Below are 22,612 nucleotides of genomic sequence, written 5' to 3' on the forward strand. Positions count from 1 at the left end.
GTAGTACCAAGAACATGGCAAATGTAGGCACACAATACAATCTTTTTGTCCAACTGATTTGGTGAATATAGAACTGAAGGCTACTTAGCATACCTTTTGTTATACAAACATCTTCCAGGGAATCCCTATATATTTTCTGTGGCTCAAATAAAGACCAGGTACAACCATCTGGTATGATTGGCTTGTTGGTGGGTGATAACTTTTCTCTCGGAGAGAAATTTTATAAGAAGAGTCACAAAAAGGTTTCTTTCTGTGTTGTATTGGAGGTCTGAATTCACTGCTAGAAAATTAATAATTAATAACAAATTAAATTAAATGAATATTTATTTGAATTACTGCTAGGTAGTTCATCCCTATTAAACATTTAATTACTGTGAGTATGAGTCTGAAGGTATAAAAGTAGCTAAATGATCTATTGACTCCAAAATTCTAGTAAGGGATAAAGGCATATACATAACTATAATTTGATGTGACATTTCTAACAGCAGAATCAACAAAAAGCTACTGAGCATAGGTGGGGGAGTTGGGGTTGGTCTATAAGAACAAATGGTTGTGTTGGGCGGAGGATTGTGTGGGCATATGTGGCCCATGATTGTATGGGAAAGCTTTACAGAGACATTTGGTTTGTTTTGTCTTTTTTTCAGACATTAGGAAGGACATACTTGCCCAAGAAAAAAATTAAGCCAAAGCACAAAAATATGTATTTGGGGAATGATAGTCATATCCAGTGATACAAGGGAAGGAATTAGAATTCTTCAGAATATATTCAGTTACCTGGGATTCTTGTGAAAATGCAGATTCAGGGGACTTAGACCAGGGTACATAATAGCAGCGTCAACAGTTAGGGCCCAAGAATGTACTTTTTCATTTTTTTTTTCTTTCTTTGATAAAGTGCTTTCTGTGATAAAGTCAGATGCAGGCTATGTTTTCTGATGATGGGGTGAATAGCAGGACCTGAAACTAGGAAGACAGCACAGGTTCTTGTTGTGATGTCCCTAAGGTACCAGGCTAAGGAGTTGGCCTTTGGGCCATGAGCAAGGAGTTCTTGATAGTCAAAAAATTATCTTAAGAAAAGGGAGTGATATGATCAGATTTATTTATTAGAAAGACTTTGTCTGCTGGGTGGTGGATGAATGGAAGGAAGGAGACAGGCAAGCTTGAGAACATTGTTAGGCTACTGCAGTAGATGAGGCAGGGCACGATAAAGTCATGACTTTGGGTAGAGCAAGCAAAATAGAAAAAAAAAAAACAAAGAAATTCCATTGAAGGAGAGTAAGTGGAAATCTGGATATATAGTAATTCATGAATATAATGTAGAGGCCTCCCTGTTGGCCTAGGGGTTAAGTCTCAGTGCTGCCAGCACCAAGGCCCACTGCATCAGCCTGAATTTGATCCTTGGCCAGGGAGCTGACCCATAAGGTGCAGCAGACCTCTCCTGTCTGGCCCGCTGCTCCCCTCAGCAGTGTATTTCAGATGATATCCCTGTTCTGCTCCCCACTCTGTCTCTGATGTATCCTCTCACTCCCTGCACCTCTAGCCTACACCCCAGTTCTTCCACACAAAAATAAATACATAAAATACATAAAATCTTTAGGGAAAAAGACAATGTAGAAAGATACAATGCAAAAAGATGATGGGTAGAGGACGAAGTTGACTCTTGTGATTATTGTCTATGTAAACTGCTGGCTGATGATATTATGGAATCTAAGTCAAATACATTGGAAAAGGAACAGTTTTTGAAAATTGTATGAGATCTCCTGAGGGTATTTAAGTGGAAATGTTGGGGATCCATTTCTGGTTCCATTTGCTGGTACTTGCAAGTGTACAGCTATAGTTGAAGTCATAATGAAAGACAATGCTTGAAATAGGATTATGGAGGGAAACAAAAAGATGTGCAGAGACAAACAAGGGTGCAAAGTCTGGATTAAAGATTGCAGAATAATTTCAAAGACTCAGAAGGAACCCATACAGAACTAATGTTCTTTCTGTATCTTAGAATAACTAGAAAGAACTTTAAGAGCCTTCCAGTCTAGGGGTTTTAAACATTTTTTAATGCAGTTGTATCAGATTTCCAGCAAAGATCGAAGTCAGAACTCAAATAAAACAGACCTAGATGGGCCTTCTCTGGTTCTACTTTACTGCTGCTTTTCCACGTGGCAACTCTCCTCTCCTTTCCAAGACAGTATATTTTTAAACGTTGATGTGCTTTCCTTATTTTATAGCAGTTGGAGACATGTATTGACACAGTCTGCATAGCCCATCACATTAGTGTGACTGAGGGGGCACATGGCATGTTAGGTCTGCAAGAAACAAAGGCATGAAAGGCTATTTGGAACTTACAGGCAGAAAGAGTGGTGCAGACAATACGTGGTGAACATTCTGAGTCGTAATAATCAAGGAAGGAGTTGCAGAGATGGTAGATATTTAGAGGTAAAGGAAACCTTTAGGGATTGTTTCTGTCCCTTTAAAAAATCAAAGCTAAATATTTGTGCTGGTTGGAGAAAGTTAGTGACTTCTACAATATCAAGGCCACATCACAAATACTGCTCAGAACTCATCCAGATTCAGTGGAAGAAGTTTAGTGATGTGATCTGCAAAAACCCGGAGTGAAACATAGCAAGCTTTCTTTTCCATGCAGGAGTGGCGTGTAGGACTTTGGGAGGGGTAACTTGTTTGAAAGATGATGTCTTGGTAATGTGTTTAAGTCATATTTGCAAGGCAAGCGTGCTCTTCTTAATAGAATGCCTATTTAGTTAAATCTCTTTTGGGTGATGGAATATTCCTTTTTATTGCCAATCCAGACACAATAGAAACTCTTTGTTACCCCAACAGTTAAACTTTAATATGCAAAATGTCAGTAGTTAGGAAGTTGTTTTGAGTCAGGGGGGGGGGGAAATCTGCCAAGAGTGCACACTGACCTAGTGATTCCTAGAAGACCTTGAAGTAAGTCAGTTAATTCATGAGTCAAAGGAATTTCAAATTATACTTAGTGGCATTGCCGCCACTAGAAACTTCTGTTGCAGGTTCCAAGCTGTTTTTTCTTAGAGAGATGCTTATGGGATGTAAATCTTTTTAAATGCATTTCATTGTACCAATTGTTTCATTTAGAAAAAGGCCATTAGTTTGTTATTAAGTGTTCTATTTAATAGTGTCAATAAATTCTAAAATTGGAAACTGGGTATTGTTATTTTGGATGTTTTAATGGTCCCGATTGTTTAAGTTACTTGGCCTTGGCTCATTTGCTTGACCTTTTTTTGGTTTTGTTTTGTTTTAATGACTTGGGAAAACTCTCCCAACTATGCAGAGTTGATGTAATGGTACTTCATATTTATGATACTTTATTTGAATAAATTAACTAATAGTATTTAAATGATCAAATCTGGTCTACACAATGAACGTGAAATAGAAAACTATATAAAATTTAAAAAAATTAAAAAATTCAAGTAAAAATTCAATTTCTTACAAGAAAGCTCATTAAAATTTATTATTTTGGATATAATTATAATTATTTCATAATGGTCTAGAAATAGGGCAAGAAGATTATACTATAAAATATTAATACAGAGGTAATAAAATATAGTAATTATTGGCACCAGTGCTTCTTTGCTCTACGTGTATAGAAGAAACAAGCGTTGTTCACATTTGACTTTTATAAGTAACGTGGCCTTGTTTGCATTAGATAACTTTTTCAACACTTATTTTCCTCATGTATAACATCTACCTTTTAGAAGTCATTGGGAGTAGTATGTAAAATACTTTAGACAATCTTTTAGCACAGGGCCTAGTAATTTTCTTTTTTTTTTACTTTATGTAATAGAATTTTTTTATGTTTTTTTTTTTTTTTTCTTATGATGTTTGCTTTCTTTTTTCAGGTGTATTACCCATAGAATTTCCACTACCAATTCACTGGTGCACCATCACCAATCCATTTCCCTCCCCCTCCTTGTAGAATGTCTCTGATTTATAGTTATCTATTTTTGTTTTATTGTGTTTTTTTGTTATTATTATTTTTTTTCTTGATCCCCTATATTCCTCCTATAAGTGAAACCATCTGGTATTTTTCTTTTTCCTTCTGACTTATGTCACTGAACATAATCCCTTCTAGCTCCATCTATGTTGCTGCGAATGGCATTACTTTACCTTTTTTGATTGCTACATAGTATTCCATTGTGTATATATACACCATATCTTCTTGATCAAGTCATCTATTTTCGGGCATTTGGGTTGATTCCAAGTCTGCCTATTATAAATAGTGCTGCAATAAACATAGGGGTACATGTATTCCTTTGAGTTAATGTTTTTGTGTCCTTTGGGTAGATCCCTAGGAGTGGAATTGCTGGGTCATATGGTAGCTCCATTTTTAGTAGTCTGAGGAAGCTCCATATAGTTTTCCACAGTGGTTGGACCAGTTTTCATTCCTACCAGCAGTGTAGGAGTGTTCCTTTTTTACCACATCCTCGCCAACATTTGTAGTTACAGGGCCTAGTAATTTTAATGAATTTAATAAATATTTGTTCTTATCATCCTTATCTCTGTCATCATGACCACTACCATTACCATCATCCCATAATCACTACCACCATTACCATCATCCCTATAATCACCAACACCACTACCATCATCACTATAATCACCACCACCATCATCATCCCTAAAATCACCACCACTATCAAGGCCACCATCATCATCATCCCTGTTATCACCATCACTGTGGACCACCACCACCACCACCATCATCATAATCAGGTTGTACGTTAGTCTTACTCCTTTGAGAGTCAGATGCCAGGATGGTATTGAACATACAAGAAGTTTGTTAGGGGAAATGCCCATGACAGAAAGTGCAGCAGGAGGCAGGACAGGCTGGGATGCAAATTTGACAAGTGTTGGAAAGAGGAAAGGAAGAAAGGAAATTTGAGGGAAGCTTTGAGTTCAGAGGAATGAACAGCAAGATCTTTGGGAAGTCCTTGATCTAAGGTCTCACTTCACGAAGGCAGGAACAGGCCTGCCATTGCAATCTTGCACATTCAGGCTTGGCTGGGATCAGGTTGGGGAAGTGTGGCCTCAGTGCAAATTCTATCAAGTGTGACGAGTTTCTGAGTTTGAACCCAAGACCCTCAGTCTATTACAATCACAAAGGCTGGAGGTTTGTGGAGTGTTTTCATTCTTAACACTAAGTGAGTGATTTAAAAGTCTTCAAAATTTTTGGCATTTTATTAACTTTTTATGTTGAACCCACATTACTTTTACATTTGAGAGAAGTGGTTCAATAATTTAAAACATTTCCGCTTGCTCAGATAACACAAACTGAGATGCGTCCAGATCTCACAGTTTTCCACTTTGCTCGAATGTTTTGCTGGGGCTGTGCTGTTACTTCCATTTGTCCCTTTCATGAAAAGTTTTATTTTTCTGCTCCAACTTTAATTTCTATTTAGAAACCTGATTTGATTAGAAAGTGAAAGTTTAATTGTTTGTAACAGGATTCAATTAAAATAGGTCATTCTTGGGGCTCTGGAAATGGTAACTGGCCTTGGGCAAATTGAACAAAAGTTATAAAATTCACTTGGATGCATCACAACATTTAACATCTTTAAAGAAGACGTTTTGCCTAATAGATTCAATTTAGAAATATTTAGTGTAGGTCATCAGCTTAAGCACCTAAAAAATGTGTTTGTTTGATTTTTTTCTCTCTGTAGTTATAGCTAGGATCAGGACACCTGGACTCTAACCTACAAAATAAACAATTTGTGGTGGGACCTTGAAGAAAGTCAATTAGTTTCTGTGACTTTACCAGTAGGTTAAAAAGGAGATTCTAATATTGGTGAATAATGTGCTTAGAGATGTTTGCATAAAAGATGCTTTGTCATTGTAAAGTATTATTGAATATTTATGGTCTACCAGACCGAGCCAAATGGCCCAGAGGAAAAAACAGTCAGATTTATGTAAACCTTGTTCAGTGTCCCAGATACTTCAGGATGGGTGCTCTATATATGAATGAATAAATAAATGGTATAAACATTATTTTAAAATGTGAAGGTACATCAATATTATCTGGGGTTTTAGCCAATGTGCCTGACCCCTGACATTGAAATGAAATGTCTGTCTCCAGGTAACTATTCCAAGCTCATAAATATTTTTAAAGCCAGGGGCATTGACGGCAAGTAATGTTTTCTTAGCGTTTTGTGTCTGCAAATAAAGGTAAATTATATCTTTACCTAAAACCTACAAGAGATGATTGTCTCTCACCCACAGGGTTGCTCTGAGAATTCCCAGGTTAAATTTATGTATCTTATACTTCTTTTTTCCCTTTCTTTTAAAAAGTGCTTTGTTCACTGCCTGCACAGTACTTTTCTCTCACTTTATGGTGAGAAATCGGAGTCTCAAAGAAATAATAAAAAAAAAAAAAATTAGCCGTAAACACTGCCCAAGGACTTAATGGATCTTACTGAGCCACGCAATGCAGATGTATTGGGACATAAATAGGTGATAGGAGATAAGAGTCACAGAAGCAATTTGTTTGGATTGGGTCACTGCTTAATCCAAATAGGTTCAGCACAAGAATTCATGACACGTGACAGTGGACCAAGAGGAGCTTGCTGTGATATTTCAGATTTCCCTGCCTCTTCTAATTAACCATTTCAAGTATAACAGAGCTTAGATCACACACGGACTCAGTCAGACCCACCAGCACCAAGTGTGGACCTGTTTGTAGGGATGGATGGCTCTGCTCCTTTCAGCCAATGGACTATGACTCAGTAATACCTCAAGCCGGGCTTTTAATTTCGATGATACATTGATTCTGAACAGCAACTTTCTAAAAGACAAAAAGCTCTACCAGTGTTGCCTTATGACATAGCCTGTCATTAAATGCAAGTGTATCTAAATATACCTTAGCAAGTCTAATGAGATATTTGCAAACATAGAAATCACGTATAGAAAAAAACCTGTTATCATGGGAATAATAAGAACAATGACAATAACAATAGCAGCTTTTATTTTGATTACATTTGCTACCATGCCAGACATCTTATATACTTCTTGTACAATTATTATTACCTTTTTACAGATGATGATGCAGATTCAGAGAATTTAAGCTGTCCAGAGTGAATTAGTATATGGGAGCTCTAGAATTTGTTTTAATTATATACACACACACACACACATATGTATAGGCACATGCATATGTATATAAACCCACATTCCTGCTTTGTCAGATTCATCAAGAATCCTTGCCCCATTAGTTGGAGGGCTAGGAGTTCTTTAGGTGTTAATATTCGGATGGAGATGCTGCTCATCAGGTCACTCTCTCCAAGTATATATCCCCCCTCTGGCTCCTAGCCCTTGTCACTTGTCTTGAGCCAGGCTTCCATTTCTGCAGCATTTTAGGAACCTGAAATATCTGTTGCTTTGATATAAGGAAGATCCAACTAACTAACGGCTGTGATGTTCATTAGTCAAATAAGGATGCTATTAGTTCACTGTCACCCATGTCAGATTTAAAGAGGTATTATTGAAAATATATATCAAAATGGGGCCTCCCCGGTGGCACAGCAGTTGAACGCTGGGTTGTGAAGCTGCCCGCAGCCTCTGCAGTGCCGGTTTGATCCCCGGCTCTTCCCCGCCACGGGAGTAGGGTCCCACATGGCGTGCAGACCTCTCCTGCCGCCCGCTGCTCCCCTCAGCAGTGTACTTCGGTCCTTCTGCCTGTTCTGCTCCCCGCTCTGGCTCTGGTGAATTCTCTCACCCTCCCGCGCTTCTGACTGTACCCAGTGCTTGTATAAATAAATAAGTAAATCTTAAAAAAAAATAAGAAAATATATATCAAAATGAAATTATTTCAAATAAGACTTTTATATGTAACAGACAAGCAGAATCAATTCACCTTGCCCACCTCACACACTGGACTTAGGGACCTGTTTTTATTGCTTTGCTGTGGTGTATAAAGAAAATCTATGATTGGTGGTTGTAAGAAAATAATGCAAATCAAATTAGCTTTTATAAAACTAATTAATTGTTTCTGGAATCAGGCCAGGCAATTTTTCAGGAGTCAGAGTTTTGGGGATATATTTTATGTGTCACATTATGTCACTGGAAGTTACAAAGTAATAGCAGGGCTCTCTGCAATTTTCAGCCAAGGGAGGGAGGAAAGAGTTAATGGATTTAATTGTTGCAAAGGGTGTTTCTTTTGGGCAACCATGGTTTGAATGTAGGGCGCCTTTTGCATTTTAAGCTTTGATGTTTGATCCCTCCTGTCAGAGTTATGTAACAGGAGAACTTTATTGTTATTTTTTAAAGGAAACAGATAAAAGGGCACTGAAAACCATCTCTTCCCTAGGGGACAGCTTTTAGAGTACATTTTGTCCTGAGTCATTTCCACCTGCCATGAAGTTCTGGAACAGAGTGAATGCCTTTCTCAAGGTGCGCAGAGGTCACAGTGACCCTGAATTCAGGAATCAGAGGAACCACACTGCTCTGTGGGCAGGATCCACCGGGTTACACCCAACAGGTCTGGGTGGCACTGGCTTGGGGAGGCAATATGGTGGGCACTCAGCATGTCCTGCATGGAGAACCAGGACTGCAGTCCTTGAGCCAGGTGGGTTCCAGAAAGGACTAGTTGTTCTGAGACCTCCCCACTTCCTCAGACTCCCAGGATAATCTGGAGTAGAAGTTACAAAAACTCTTCTATTAACACAAAACAATCACTGCCTCTCAGTGACTCAGTTTTAAATCTACCAACTCCAACAAGGTGCTCAATACATTTTCTCATGAACTCTGCCAATTAGAATGGCCCAGGTATTATCATCATTCTCATTCAGACTATATGCACTGGCACATGGAACTTACTTTCACCAGTTACTAGCTCTACGATCTCCAAATCCTTAAACTCAGGGATCCTGAGATTTCTCAAGTTTAAATGGGGGTAATATCAGTAGGTAGAGGACACACGACTCAAAATCGGGCACCTTAGAAGCAGAAAGTATTTAAGAAAACAGCAGAAGTGACCCCTCCCCCAGCCCCATCAAGTCATAGACCCTCAAGAGAAATAGGTCCTTCTTTTACTTGAAGGAGTGTCTTATCTTTCAAGACGGAGGGACTCTGAGAAGGATCTGATCAAACGGGCCTTGCTAAGTTTCCCCTGACTTACTATCATTGCCTCAAGCGCCTTGACCTATCTAATTCCTCTGCAGCTGTTCCCTTGTCATCAAACTTAGCATAAAAATGCTCATGTTTAACTATTTTGTACAGCCCTTCGGAAGGCTCTCATGTCATATAAAGCTTATATTAAATAAATGTGTATGCTTTTTTCCCTGTTAATCTCTCTTGGTTGGTTTACTGTTTAGACCCAGCCTAGAATCCTAGGTGGGCCTAGGAAACCTCTTTTTTCCACATGTTATGTGCTCAGCCAAGGTGCCTACTCCATCGTAAGAGCCTAATAAGCCACAGCTATTATTATCATGATGTTCTTTTCACTTTACTCCTCTGTCCCTCCAAATGGGGCTCAGATTAGCAGAGTGGCAATCAGAAGCTGAAGTCAGTTCAGATTAGTGCAAAGCTCTGATGGATGAAAAGAGGGTTTTTTCCAAAGTCAGAGAAAAGAGTCTTTCACCAGAGAACATGATTCGATGCATAAATGGCTGAATGCAAAGGGACTTCATTGAAAAATAAAAGAATAATTGTGGTAGCCTAGTGGAGGCAATCTGCATAGATTCCAGGGACTACAGCAAGTGCAGGGGGTCTGAGAAGACTCTGTAATAAAGACCTTCTGTTCATCAGAAAACAAACAACTCGACAGCTACAGGGTTGAAGTCCAGAAGGTCAAATCTTGGAGCAGGATTAAAATATTTCCTCTTCCTTATATTTCCTCTTCCTTGAGTCACCAAATCAGTGGTTAAATTATAATCACAATCTGTTACATATTATATGGTCACAGTCCACAGTTAGAGCCTCAGGCCACACTCGTAAAATTGCTTAGTTTCCTGTGGTCTCCTCCCTTCCCTTGAGCAGAAAACACAGGCGACTTCTTATTTTTTTTAGGTTTATTTATTTATGTTATGCATACAAGAGCTGGGGTACTGGCCAGAGGTGTGGGGGTTGAGAGGCTTCACCAGAGACAGAGTGGGGAACAGAACAGGCAGACTGACTGAAATACACTGCTGAGGGGAGCAGCGGGCGAGACAGGAGAGGTCTGCTGCACCATGAGGGCCAGCTCCCTGGCTGGCTGGGGATCAGACTCGTGCTGCAGAGGCTGCAGACAGCTTCACAGTGCTGTGCTTAACCCCTTGCACCATCAGGGAGGCCCATTTCTTAACCCACCCCTCTTTATTGGACACATCGGTTGTTTCCATATCTTGGCTATTGTACATGGTGCTGCAGTACACATAGGGGTGTGTATGTACGTGTCTCCTCAAATTAGTGTTTTTGGATCCTTTGGATAGATATCTAGAAGTAGAATCGATGGAGTATATGACAAATCTATTTTAATATATTGAGAGACCCCCCCTATCCATAGGGGACACACCAGGCTACATTCCCACCAACAATGGAAGAGGGTTTTTTCTCCACCCCCCTCAGCAACACTTACTGTCTCTGGTCCTGTTGACAGGGGTCATTCTCACAGGAATGAGGTGGTGTCTCATTATGGTTTACATTGAATTCAAAAAATTCAAGTGGCTGCATTGGCTTACCTTTTGGTTGTTGGAAACTCTCTGTCTCTCCCTCCATACTCCCTCCCTGGCTTCTTCCTTCCTTTCTTTTAATCGCCAGAGGATGTAGCCTGGTTGAGATCTAATATTTGTGAATCCTAAAGATGCTTGGAAATGATTTTCCATGCAGTATCAATCCCTGTTGTCTTCTGTGTGTGCCACATGTGTGTATGTACATACAGACATATCTACCTATGTAACTACATACACATGTGTCTGTAAGAGAATAAACAGAAAAGAAGCTAATCAAATTTGCTGCCAGTTTGCAAGAGAATCTCTTATTGTGTTAATGGATTTTCCAAAATAGCCTTACATTTATGGCAGGATTTTTCTTGCATATTTAAACACTATTGCTTGATACACAAAAACGATTAGTATCTAGTTTCATGAGCTGTAACTTTTATCCTTAAGAGTGCTGCAATTTGCCACATTTCATGCTTTCCTTTGTGTTCACTTTTCTATAATATTACAATTGCTAAAATTTATTTTTTTATGAATAATTCCTTGGTATACATTTTTTTCCTCTTAACTTTTACCATTGCTTACATAGGACTATTTAACAGATTTATAGTTTTCATAATTACCAACATGTTTCAACTTATTTCCTGCCACATTATTATTTTATATTTTCTAATGCAGTCCTTTACCTTTGTTTCCTCCTTCTGGTGTAGCATTTCTCAGTGGGGGTGCTGTGGCTATTTGCTCTAACAATTTCTTGGTTGTGTGTAATCGACACCCCCATAATGCCCCTCCCCTTCCCGCCAGCTCTCTTGACTATGACGCCACTGCTAGTGGTGACTCAATAATCACAAATCCGGGCCATACAAGTTCTCTTCATTTGTGTATATTTTCCTAACTGAATTTCTAATTCTTTCTTAGAATGTGCAGTATGGTCCCAGTTTAAAAACTCAAATAGTATCATAAGAGTTATAACAAATGTCACTCTTTTCTACCTATTTATTTGCCCCTAAAGCCAGCAGTTCTGGGCCTTTCCATTATCTCTTCTGAGTACTTAGGTCTATGTTTCCAAATAGCGAACACAAATGGTTATCGTTTGATGCTCCAGTTGAAAATATCACATATTCACCTCCTTTTAAAAAAAATATTTATTTATGCATACAAGAACTGGGGTGTAGCCAGAGGTGTAAGAGGTGAGAGGATTCACCAGAGACAGAGTAGGGAACAGAACAGGTGGATCGACTGAAATCCACTGCTGAGGGGAGCAGTGCGTGAGACAGGAGAGGTCTGCTGCACCATGTGGGTCACCTCCCTGGCCTTCTGAGGATTAAACTTGTGCTGCAGTGGTTGGCAATAGTTTGAGAGCACTGTCTTTAACCTCTAAGCCACCAGGGAGGCCCCTATTCACCTTCTATTATTAAGATGAGTTGCTGCTACCTTTTAGCTTTCTTATAGCATCACAGTCACAAAGTAATGCTTCTTTCTCCTCTTTTCTAATTTGGCTACTTAACACATTTTGTTTCATCATTCAGTTTTAATATCATGGTTTGATAGAAAAGTGGGGTACCATTGAACCACCACATGTCCTGTGATTGCATTTTTTTAAAAATGTAGTTTTTTTTTTTGTCTGAGAGTTAATAATTGTCTTTGTTGTTGCTGGCTTTCTCTTCAGTAATTCTTTCACTAATTCATCCCAACACTGTCTGCCAGAAATGTAAATTGCTTCTTGACATGTTTAAACACATCAGCTACTTTATCAGTTTTTTTTTCTTTTCTTGGAGACATTCCTTCTGGAGTGCTCCATCCGCTGTGACAAGATGCAGAAAGGAAACAAAAACAAAAACAAAAACAAGATGCAGAAAGGCATTTTCACTTAGCAGGGTGGTGTCCTGGCTGCTTTGGGCCCTGTCCCTGCCGGAATAGCTTTGGTCCAAAAAACTTCTAGATCAGGAAACCATTGCTAGCCTCAAAGTTTCCCATAAAATAATTATACATAATATACTAAATGAATGTTAGTCAAGAATTATCTTCTGAAATCACACCAGATTATAACTTGTAAGGGGAATGACTTGAATTTATAGTCACATTTCCTCTTCAAATGGAGACTTTTTGATAATTTGCAAACAAGAAGAAACTCATATATATCTCTGCAAAGCAATGAGTCAGCAAACATCATGATTCCTATTTTCTGTTGAGCACATTGGACAAAAAGTATTTGTTTTGTTCAAGAATAGATACGAGAATATTTATATCTTATGTATAGTATAAAAATGATACCCACAAACCACATTTCGGGAACTCCTTTGCAATATTTCCTTTCTTACCTCTCTGCCTAGAGATACTCACTAAATGAAAATTTTGCATTTATCAATGACTTCTTTTTCCTTGTGGTTTAACATGTGAGAATATCTAACAGCTAACAATTTATTAGTTTCACATGTTTTGAACATTATATATTGAAACATGGAAATATATTAGGTTTTTGTTTTGTGCTTCTCTCAATATCATATTTGGGTGCTTGCACATGTTGATCTGTATAGATCTGGTTCATCCACACACACACACTCTTGAAGTCTTTTATGATATGATTATTATATAGTTTACTTATTCATTCATTGATTCATTGCCCTCACAGAGGAAATCTGGGGTGTTTCCAGTGCAAGTTGGTGTTGTTATTGTTATTGCAAGCATGGCTGTATGTCTCTTGGTCTACATTTGTATGAGCACGGTTTGTGGTGGTAAGTGAATTTCTGGGTTTTGGTGTTGCCACAGGAACTTTGTTGCCGCTTTTGTGGCAGGAACACGATGAGGGACACAGCAGTGGAGGAGCAGGTTTGCAAGGCAAGACCCTGCTCCTTGAGCAGAAATTCTTGTGCATTTATTGAAAGCAGACAGGCTAGTAAAAACTGATCATGCAACGGTGGTATGAGGAATAAGGTCTGGAGAGTGGGAGAGAAATGGGGGACAAAGTTTTACGAAGGACAGGGAAGGGGACCTTGTGACCATGTGTCAAGAGACATTTGCATCAGCAAAGTGTTTGATGTCATCACAAGCAGGATTATCCTGAGGCCACCATGGAGATAGTTACGTGGTCAGATCCACAGTGGCCTAGGCATCCCCAGGCCTGCCTTGTCATACGGGCTGCTCTCTGTAGGTCAAAGAATGCTCTGCTATAATTTTTTAAAAAAGATTTATTTATTTATGCATACAAGAACTGGGGTATAGGCAAAAGGTGTGGGGGTGAGAGGATTCACCAGAGACAGAGTGAGGAGCAGAACAGGTGGATCCACCGAAGTACACTGCTGAGGGGAGCTGCAGGCGAGGTAGGAGAGGTCTGCAGTGCCATATGGGTAGCTCCCTGGCCAGCTAGGGGATCAAACTCGTTCTGCACAGTGGCTGTGGACAGCTTCATTGGTCATGTCTTAACCCCTTGTGCCACCAGGGAGGTGATTTACAGATAGAAAAATAGAGGCATCACACTCCCAGACTTCAAACTATACTACAAAGCCATAATTATCAAAATTGCATGGTATTAGAACAAGAACAGACACACAGACCAGTGGAATCAAATAGAAAATCCAGAAATAAACCCACAGATTTATGGTCAACTAATATTTGACAAAGGAGCAAAGACTATGCACTGGAGCAAAGAAAGTTTGTTCCATAAATGGTGCTGGGAAAACTGGGTCGCTACATGCAAAAGAATGAAGCTTGACCACTACTTTAAACCATGCACAAAAACCAACTCAAAATGGATTAAAGAACTAGACATAAGACCTGAAACCATAAAATACATAGAAGAAAATATAGGCGAAACACTACATGACATGCACCTCAAAGACATCTTTATAGGGCCTCCCCGGTGGCGCAGCGGTTGAGCGCTGGGTTGCGAAGCTGCCCGCAGCCTCTGCAGCGCCGGTTCAAACCCTGGCTGCTCCCCGGCCACCGGAGGAGGGTCCCACATGGCGCGCAGACTCTCCTGCCGCCCGCTGCTCCCCTCAGCAGTGTACTTCGGTCCTTCTGCCTGCTCTGCTCCCCGCTCTGGCTCTGGTGAATTCTCTCACCCTCCCGTGCTTCTGACTGTACCCAGTGCATGTACAAACAAAACAAACAAACAAACAAACAAATAAATAAAAAACATGCCTCTATTAAAAAAAAATAAATCTTAAAAAAAAAAAGACATCTAGACATCTATACAGACACATCACCCAAAGCAGTGATAGTGAAGGCAAAGATAAACAGCTGGGACAACATCAAATTAAAGAGCTTCTGCACAGCAAAAGAGACAATAACCAAAACAAAGAGAAACCCCACCGACTGGAAGAAAATTTTTGCACCCAACACTAATGATAAAGGACTGATCACAAAAATCTACAAAGAGCTGATGAGACTCAACAAAAACAAAGAAAATAATCCAGTCAAAAAATGGGCAGAAGAGCTAAAAAGAAACTTCTCTGAAGAGGAAATGCAAATGGCCAAGAGGCATATGAAAAAAATGTTCAACATCACTTGCAATTAGGGAAATGTAAATTGAAACTACCATGAGATACTATCTTATACCAGTGAGAATGGCACATATTAAAAAAACTAGCAACAACAAATGTTGGCGAGGTTGTGGAGAAAAAGGAACTCTCCTGCACTGTTGGTGGGAGTGCAAACTGGTCCAGCCACTATGGAGAGCTGTGTGGAGATTTCTGGACCTACTAAACATAGAGCTTCCACATGATCCAGCAATTCCACTCCTAGGTATTTACCCAAAGGACACAGAAACATCCATTCCAAAGAGCACCTGCACCCCTATGTTTATAGCAGCACTGTTTACAATAGCTAAGCTTTGGAAACAACCCAAATGCCCAAAAATAGATGACTGGATCAAGAAGATGTGGTACATATACACCATGGAATATTACTCAGCAATCAAAAAAGATAAACACATGCAGTTTGCAGCAACATGGATGGCGCTGGAAGGGATCATGCTCAGCGAAATAAGCCAGAAAGAAAAAGAAAACTACCAGATGGTCTCACTCATAGCAGGAATCTAGAAAACTTAATAAGAGACCAGGAAAAAGACTAATCAATACAAAATAAAAGTCAAAATCAACAAGCAACTATAAACCAGAGACACACTATGGGGGTGGGAAGGAGCAGGGGGGAGGGGCGGAGAAAGGAAGGACTAGAGTCAAAATAAGGGGGGGGGTGCAATTGTATGGGGAATATAACCAAAGTGAAAATGCACACATTGTGCAAATATGAAAAAAGATGTAAGAATTATATAAAATAAAATATTTAAATAAAAAAATAAAATAGGTCATAGTTGCCCATTACTGCTTCCTTTTGGATTTGTAGTATACATCTTTAATATCCACAGTCTAGTGGATATTAAAGTGATGGTATATCCTTCAGGAATTACCCATGACTCTTAAAACAGTGCTAATATTTCTCCCTTGCTGGCTTTGGGTGACTCGTCACATATTTAATGTCTATATGTGTTATTAAGTGGATGTTGCATTGTTGTAGCCAGCTCACAGGAACCCCCGTTTTGGTATACACTTCTTCATATTTACTAGATGTTTCCATGTAGTTCTCCTACCGGATGGTCTCATTCATAGCAGAAATCTAGAAAACTTAAATAAGGGACCAGGAAAATGAATAACTATAAGAAAATGAAAATCAAAATCAACAAAAACTATGAACCAGAGACACTCCATGGGGGGGGGGTGCGGGGAGGGGAGGGATTAGGGTCAAAATAAGGGGATTGCAATTGTATGGGGAATATAAAAATAAAATTTATTTAAAGATTTCACTAAAAAAAATAAATAAAACAGAAATAATACAGTAAATAAAAAAAAAAAAAAAGAAAGTGGTCTCTGAAATTCAACTGTTGGCTTTAGAATCTTGGCTTTAATATGTACTAAGTTAATTAACTTCTTCATGTCTTACTTTCTTTATTTGTAAATAGGGATAATAAGGACAGTTGCTCCATTATAATATTGCAAGGTGCTTGTATATACATTTAGAATAGAACCAGGTTCTATTGCTATAGATGTTTTGCAATCTTCTTTAAAACTATAAATTTCATTTTTTAAGTGCTTACTCTTAAAATTTTGACTTGACTACAAAACACACAAAGTAAAATATCAATCAATATCATAAGCCTTCTTCTAAACCATTTGAAAACTCGAGAACACTTTAAATTGATTTCTCATCATTTTGCTTATATATATATATATTTTTTTTATTTTTTGGTCTGGGATTTCAGTTCCATAGATTTTTTCTTTTTAATTCTTACAAAAGAAACACTATTATTGTTTGATATTTTAAGAGTTTGTTTAGATTATATTTATATACATATTTATTAATATCTTTGTCTGTTGTTATGTTCATTTAACTTCTTCATGTTCAGGCTACTACTTAAATTTAATATTATGAAATAATTTAAAGTGTCAAAGCGAGACTGTTTCAGATACCATCAATCATTTGGTCCCCCATGTTCCTCTTTCTGGAGGATTCCTCTTTAATTCATTCGATTAATACTCTTGACATTGACTGCTGTATCTTAAACAACATGCTTCTATTATTAGTTCTTGATATTTTTCCAGTTGGGGAATAATTTATTTTCTTCTTATTGTGAAAGATGAGGATTTACTCATTTATCCATTTTCTCTTCTTCTACCTTCCCACTTTCTTGACTGCCATGCACAATTCCAGTACCAGAGATATGGGAAGTCTTTGCTAAATTAATATGGAGTTTCAGTTTTGCAGAATGAAAACTTTTTGAGATGGATATGGTGTTGATTACACACCAACATAGCATATTTAATGTCCTGATTGTACAGGTAACAGTGATTAAGATGGAAAGTTATGATAAGTGTATTTTTTCACAGTTAAAAAGTGGTCTGCCAGAGAGCATTTTGAAATGTTTACAGATAAAAGCAGAAACTTGGGTGGGGTACAGATGAAACAACATTGGCAAAAGGTTGAAAACTGCTGAAGTATGTGGAATTTCATTATATTATTCTGCCCACTTGGTGTGCATATTTACAATACCATTAAATATATACATATTTTAAATTCAAAAAAAATATTAGCTAGTTTATTAGGATATTTTTTAAAGATTTGTTTATGCATACAAGAACTGGGGTGTAGCCAGATGTGCAGGGGGTAAGAAGATTCACCAGAGACAGAGTGTGTGCATTAGAACAGGCAGATCTACTGAAATATACTGCTGAGGGGAGCAGTGGGTGAGACAGGAGAGGTCTGCTGCACCATGGTGGTTGGCTCCCTGCCTGGGGATTGAACTCCTGCTGCAGTGGCTGGCCATAGCTTGATAGCTTGATAGCACTGAGACTTAACCCCCACGCCATATACTAACCCCTGTGTTAGTATAATCTCTTGAAGAAATCTTACCCGTAGCCAGTGACAGGCTAGGATACCGATATATCAGTCGTGGCAGGAACTAGTGTTCTTATCATAATTGACTGAACCATCAGCTTCATGCTATCATAACAGAATATGGTTGAAGTATAGAGGGCTAATGATAAGATCCTAAGCTTTCATCATGCACATCAAGGACAAGGCATGTGAGTCATGGCCAAGAGAAACATTTACAAAGAATATTTTCAACTCAGACATTCATAAGCTGAGACTTGCCTCTTTTTACCAGCTGGGAGATGGTCAGATAATGAACCATGAAGCCTGCGATGTGGCAGCACCATGCAATAATTTTTCATTTGCCACCAGTCAGTTTCAGGGATCAAGGACAGCTAAACTTGTAACCCTCTCATGCATGTTATTTTAAAGGAGTATTTTAAAGTTATAAATATGGTGCATTGAGTTAATGAGGTATGTTCTTTTGGCGACAAATATTTACATTCCACACATGCCTCTTGATGTCTAGTATAACCACTCCATTTTCTTCTTTTTCTCAGGAGGCTGGGATGCAGATGGAAAAGGCCCTAGTGTCTGGGACACATTCACCCATCAGGGAGGAGAGAGAGTTTTCAAGAACCAGACTGGTGATGTAGCTTGTGGCAGCTACACTCTGTGGGAGGAAGATTTGAAATGTATCAAACAGCTTGGATTGACTCATTACCGCTTCTCTCTTTCCTGGTCACGTCTGTTACCTGATGGGACGACAGGTTTCATCAACCAGAAAGGCAAGTGTTTCTTAAAAATAGAAGGTTGCAACTTTAATTCAAGGTTATTGCTGTGGTTTGGCATAATTAATCCAGGATGCTCGGTAGTGTAACTTGGAAATGGCAAGTTTTTAGTGTGATTATAGAATCAATTTTTTTTAAATAAGTTTGTATTTTTACACATATCTTTGTTTCCCTTAACTAGAGATCTTGGTTGGAAAGTGGGGGAATGCAAGGGCAGGAAGGGGGTTAGAATACATGTTTTATTTATGTAGGAAGTTATTTGAGTGTGAACCTGCTGTTGAATTTCAAAAAGTGGTGTACTGGGTTATTTGCTGTGGTGTTGCACTGTGAAGAGTTATGAACACTCTGCAGGACTTGAGAATATTCTGAGCATTTTAATTGAATTGAATAAATGGCGCCACTTCAGCAACCTAGAGGTTAGTAGCAAAGTCTCTGGAATCTGCCTACTTGGAACAAGGGCCTGCTACGTCACTTACTCTCTCTTGGGCCTTGCTTGGTGCCTCAGTTTCTGGACAGGTGGAAAGGGATTCTATGAATGTTTCTTCTTCAGAGAGTTGTTGGAAAATTAAATGAAATAATCTTTGCAAAGTGCTGCCCATGGAAAGCATTCAATAAGGGTTAACTATTATTCTGATTATGCCTTGAAATGAAAAAGACTAGTGCCCCATGTGAACACTGTTATTTAAAAGGCATTTTAAATACATTTCCTCTAATTCCCACAAAGCGATGAGCAAAGTATAATTACACATTTTGCAGAGGCTCATGGTCAAATACAGACATTTTACAAATGGTGTACTGGATGTACACCTAAGGTTTAACTAGTCCCTTCTCACACAGCTTTGGCAAACCATGGCCTGAGGGCCACATTTGGCAGATTCCTATTTTTGTAAATCAAATTTTATCACAGCACAACCATGTCCGTGCATTTAATGTTGTCTGCATTTGCTTTCCCACAACAGTAGATGTGAGAAGTTGAGGCAGAAACCATATCATTTGCAAAGCCTGAAATATCTCTTTTTTACAGAAAACATTTTGTGACCCCTGTATTAGAACATAGTGGTTTCTTTAAGAAGAACCTTGATGAACAATTTGTCCTGGAAGAGATTTCACACTACTTGTAGGGCTGCAACCAGGTGCAACAGGAGGAAAGCAAGGGGTAAACTTTGAAGTGGTGCTCACTCTCTGGGCCTGGTAAGATGGACGCTGGCAGGAATCTGAGTGAAGGTGCTTTCCTTGGTGTTATTTCCAGACTCAAGACTCAAGAGCCTTTGTTGACACCTAGGGGAGACTCTTTCTGAGTATATCGTCTGATTTCCTATGTAGTAAGAACAACTGTGATGACAATTCCTTTGTAGACTTGTGCCCTTGCAATGCCATCCACTTAAGGTGGGGTTTTTGCTAGGTTGTGAGTTGAACCTGCAATTCATGGTGACACATGTGGCCTTAAAATAGGTCCCTGAGAAAGGACACACAGAATGGCAGCTTCATTGCTCGGCTCTATAGACATCAGCCCTTTGTGAATAGTTGTTGCTGATACTTTGTTGACATCACTGGCTGGTTTTATTTTTTGACTTTGAATATGAGGTAATTTCTTACTCACCTTAAAATGAACTAAAAAAATTTCCACCTTTCTAATTTGACACCAGAAGACTCTCTTCTCTGTGGGACTACTTACTATACCCTCAGGATCTATAAACAAAGTTATCTTTGAGTTTTCTATTTTCTTTGCTTCCTACATTGCATTGGTTGCCAAATATGACCCATTTCACTCTTGTTTCTTTAATCCCTTTCCTCCTAGCCTTCTTTTCTGCCTCTGCCCTCATTTAGGTGTTTATTGTTATCACCAATGATGCTTCAATATGCCCTTGGTGGGTTTACCTCCTTTCACTCTTTCTCTGTCTTTTAATCCTTTGCACAAAATGCCACAACAACAAATTTTCTAAAGCTTTGTCCAAGTCATTTTTGCATCATTGCATCATCTCCTGCCCAAAACATCCGAGGTAAAATCATTTTTTTTGTCACTGTAAGCCTCAATGTACAATCTATGCTCTTTCATATATCATTCTGGGTTTTATTTGACTTAGTCTTGACTAAAGCACTAAAGCATCATTGGCTGAAATTCTATTGTATCTATGACCTATGTAATTGGCTTAGCACGTAACCAACTACTTATAAAATATGGTAGGCAGTATTCCACCCTTGTAGGAATTAAACTCTTCCTGTTACCTGGCATGACCTTTTTGTAACTCCTGACTATAATTGTTGATCGTCTGTCTTCCTGCTAAGCCTTAACATAAAGCTTTTCTCTTCGATAGTCTTCCTTTATTCCAAGACAGTAGAAATCTGTTTTTTTTTTAGTATCCCATAACACTATGTAAAACTCTTATTCCTCACATTCTTCACCAATGTTATTACATTTCCCATTAGATTGTGAACACCTTGAGTTTAGTGCAATTCAACAAATGTGCATTAAATATATCCTGTGTATCAGGCACTGCCAGGGGTATTGTGTCAAGGCTATAAGGGAATCTCCTGAATTGCTTACAGTGTCATGGGCAGTAATTCTGCCTTGTTCACCCCTGAGACAGTCCAGTGCTTGCAGGGAGGAATTCAGTAAATGCTTACTGAATTTAATTAAGTCAATAACAATCATAAACATCACTCTAAAGGTAGTGATGGTTACCTTTTATTGAGCATATAATATGTGCAATCCACTGTGCCAAGCACTGCACCTACTTTTGCTGATTTAATATTCCTAAAAGCTTGCTGAGTGAGGGCCTGCTCTAAACGGAGGGAATCATGGGTGGTGGCTGGGCTGAGTGCAACTGAATTTTGTCTAACATCAAAGCCTGTGGTCTAGTGTAGTGCGATTAGCCCAGGCCAAACAAACCACTTGCCCCCTCCATGCTGCCTGTTCCCTGTTGATGAAAAGGAGCAGAGACACGACATCACTGGTGCTCTTCCCTCTCTTCTAGCCCATGATTCCAGGCATTTGAAGTTTTCACTGAGCCCCCACTAGATGCTAAACAACAGAAAATGAAACAAGCAAAACCCACTCATCATCTTGTAATATGTGTCTAACGCCTCTTATCCAAGTTCTAAATTCAAGAGACTCTGAATACTGGACCCATGTTAGCAGGTTTAGTTTTAAACTAATTTGGCAGAAAATATTGACCCCAATTGACAGGAAAGTTGCTATCATTGCTGTTCTCTCCACCTCGTTGGAAGATTTATATATTTTATTTATATGTAATTACTGTGGAAATACTAAGGGATGCTTGTTATCCCTTAATTATGATGAAGGGATCCGGACCCGATGGGAGTGTTAACTGTATAGATGGCCTATACATTTGCTCTGCGTTTTCTTTCAAAAATCCAAAAACTCTGAATATATTCACACTCAAGATTTTCAGATAAATGATTGTGGACTGCTACCAATAAATCACCATATCAGGCTATTTCAAACCATCTTCCCATATACAGAAGTTCATGGGCACACTGGAGATCAGCAGTTCAGGAGCAGGGCAGCAAAAAAGCTGGTGGAGTTGCTGGGGCCATTGGAACAATGTGGAGAAGTCACTCGTGCAAATCCCAACGTGGGGTCATGTCCCATGCCCCCAGTGTCAGGCTCTCTCTGTTGGGCCCAACTTTTGTAAAGCCACAGCTGATTAATGTTACAGACGTGTACATGAACAAGGGGGCACTGGAGGTGCTTCCGGAAGGCAGAATTTCAATAAGCGGTTGCTCACTCTTGTGCAGTGATCTGTTGAAGCCATTGGAATGGTTTTAACTCAG

At 39.0% G+C, this 22,612-nt stretch overlaps 1 protein-coding gene across 1 annotated transcript in view; it reads left to right on the forward strand.

The window, feature by feature from the left end:
* LOC119260642 (cytosolic beta-glucosidase) overlaps window positions 1-22,612 on the forward strand; it is an 86,264-nt gene that overhangs the window by 10,408 nt on the left and 53,244 nt on the right. The window contains exon 2 of the mRNA XM_037529630.2: window positions 18,587-18,814. Coding sequence (XP_037385527.1) covers window positions 18,587-18,814 — 228 coding nt within the window. The remainder of the gene's footprint in view (window positions 1-18,586; window positions 18,815-22,612) is intronic.

Source organism: Talpa occidentalis, unplaced genomic scaffold, assembly GCF_014898055.3.
Source record: "Talpa occidentalis isolate TD23 unplaced genomic scaffold, MPIMG_talOcc4v2.1 talOcc4.6, whole genome shotgun sequence".
Lineage (NCBI taxonomy): Eukaryota > Metazoa > Chordata > Mammalia > Eulipotyphla > Talpidae > Talpa > Talpa occidentalis.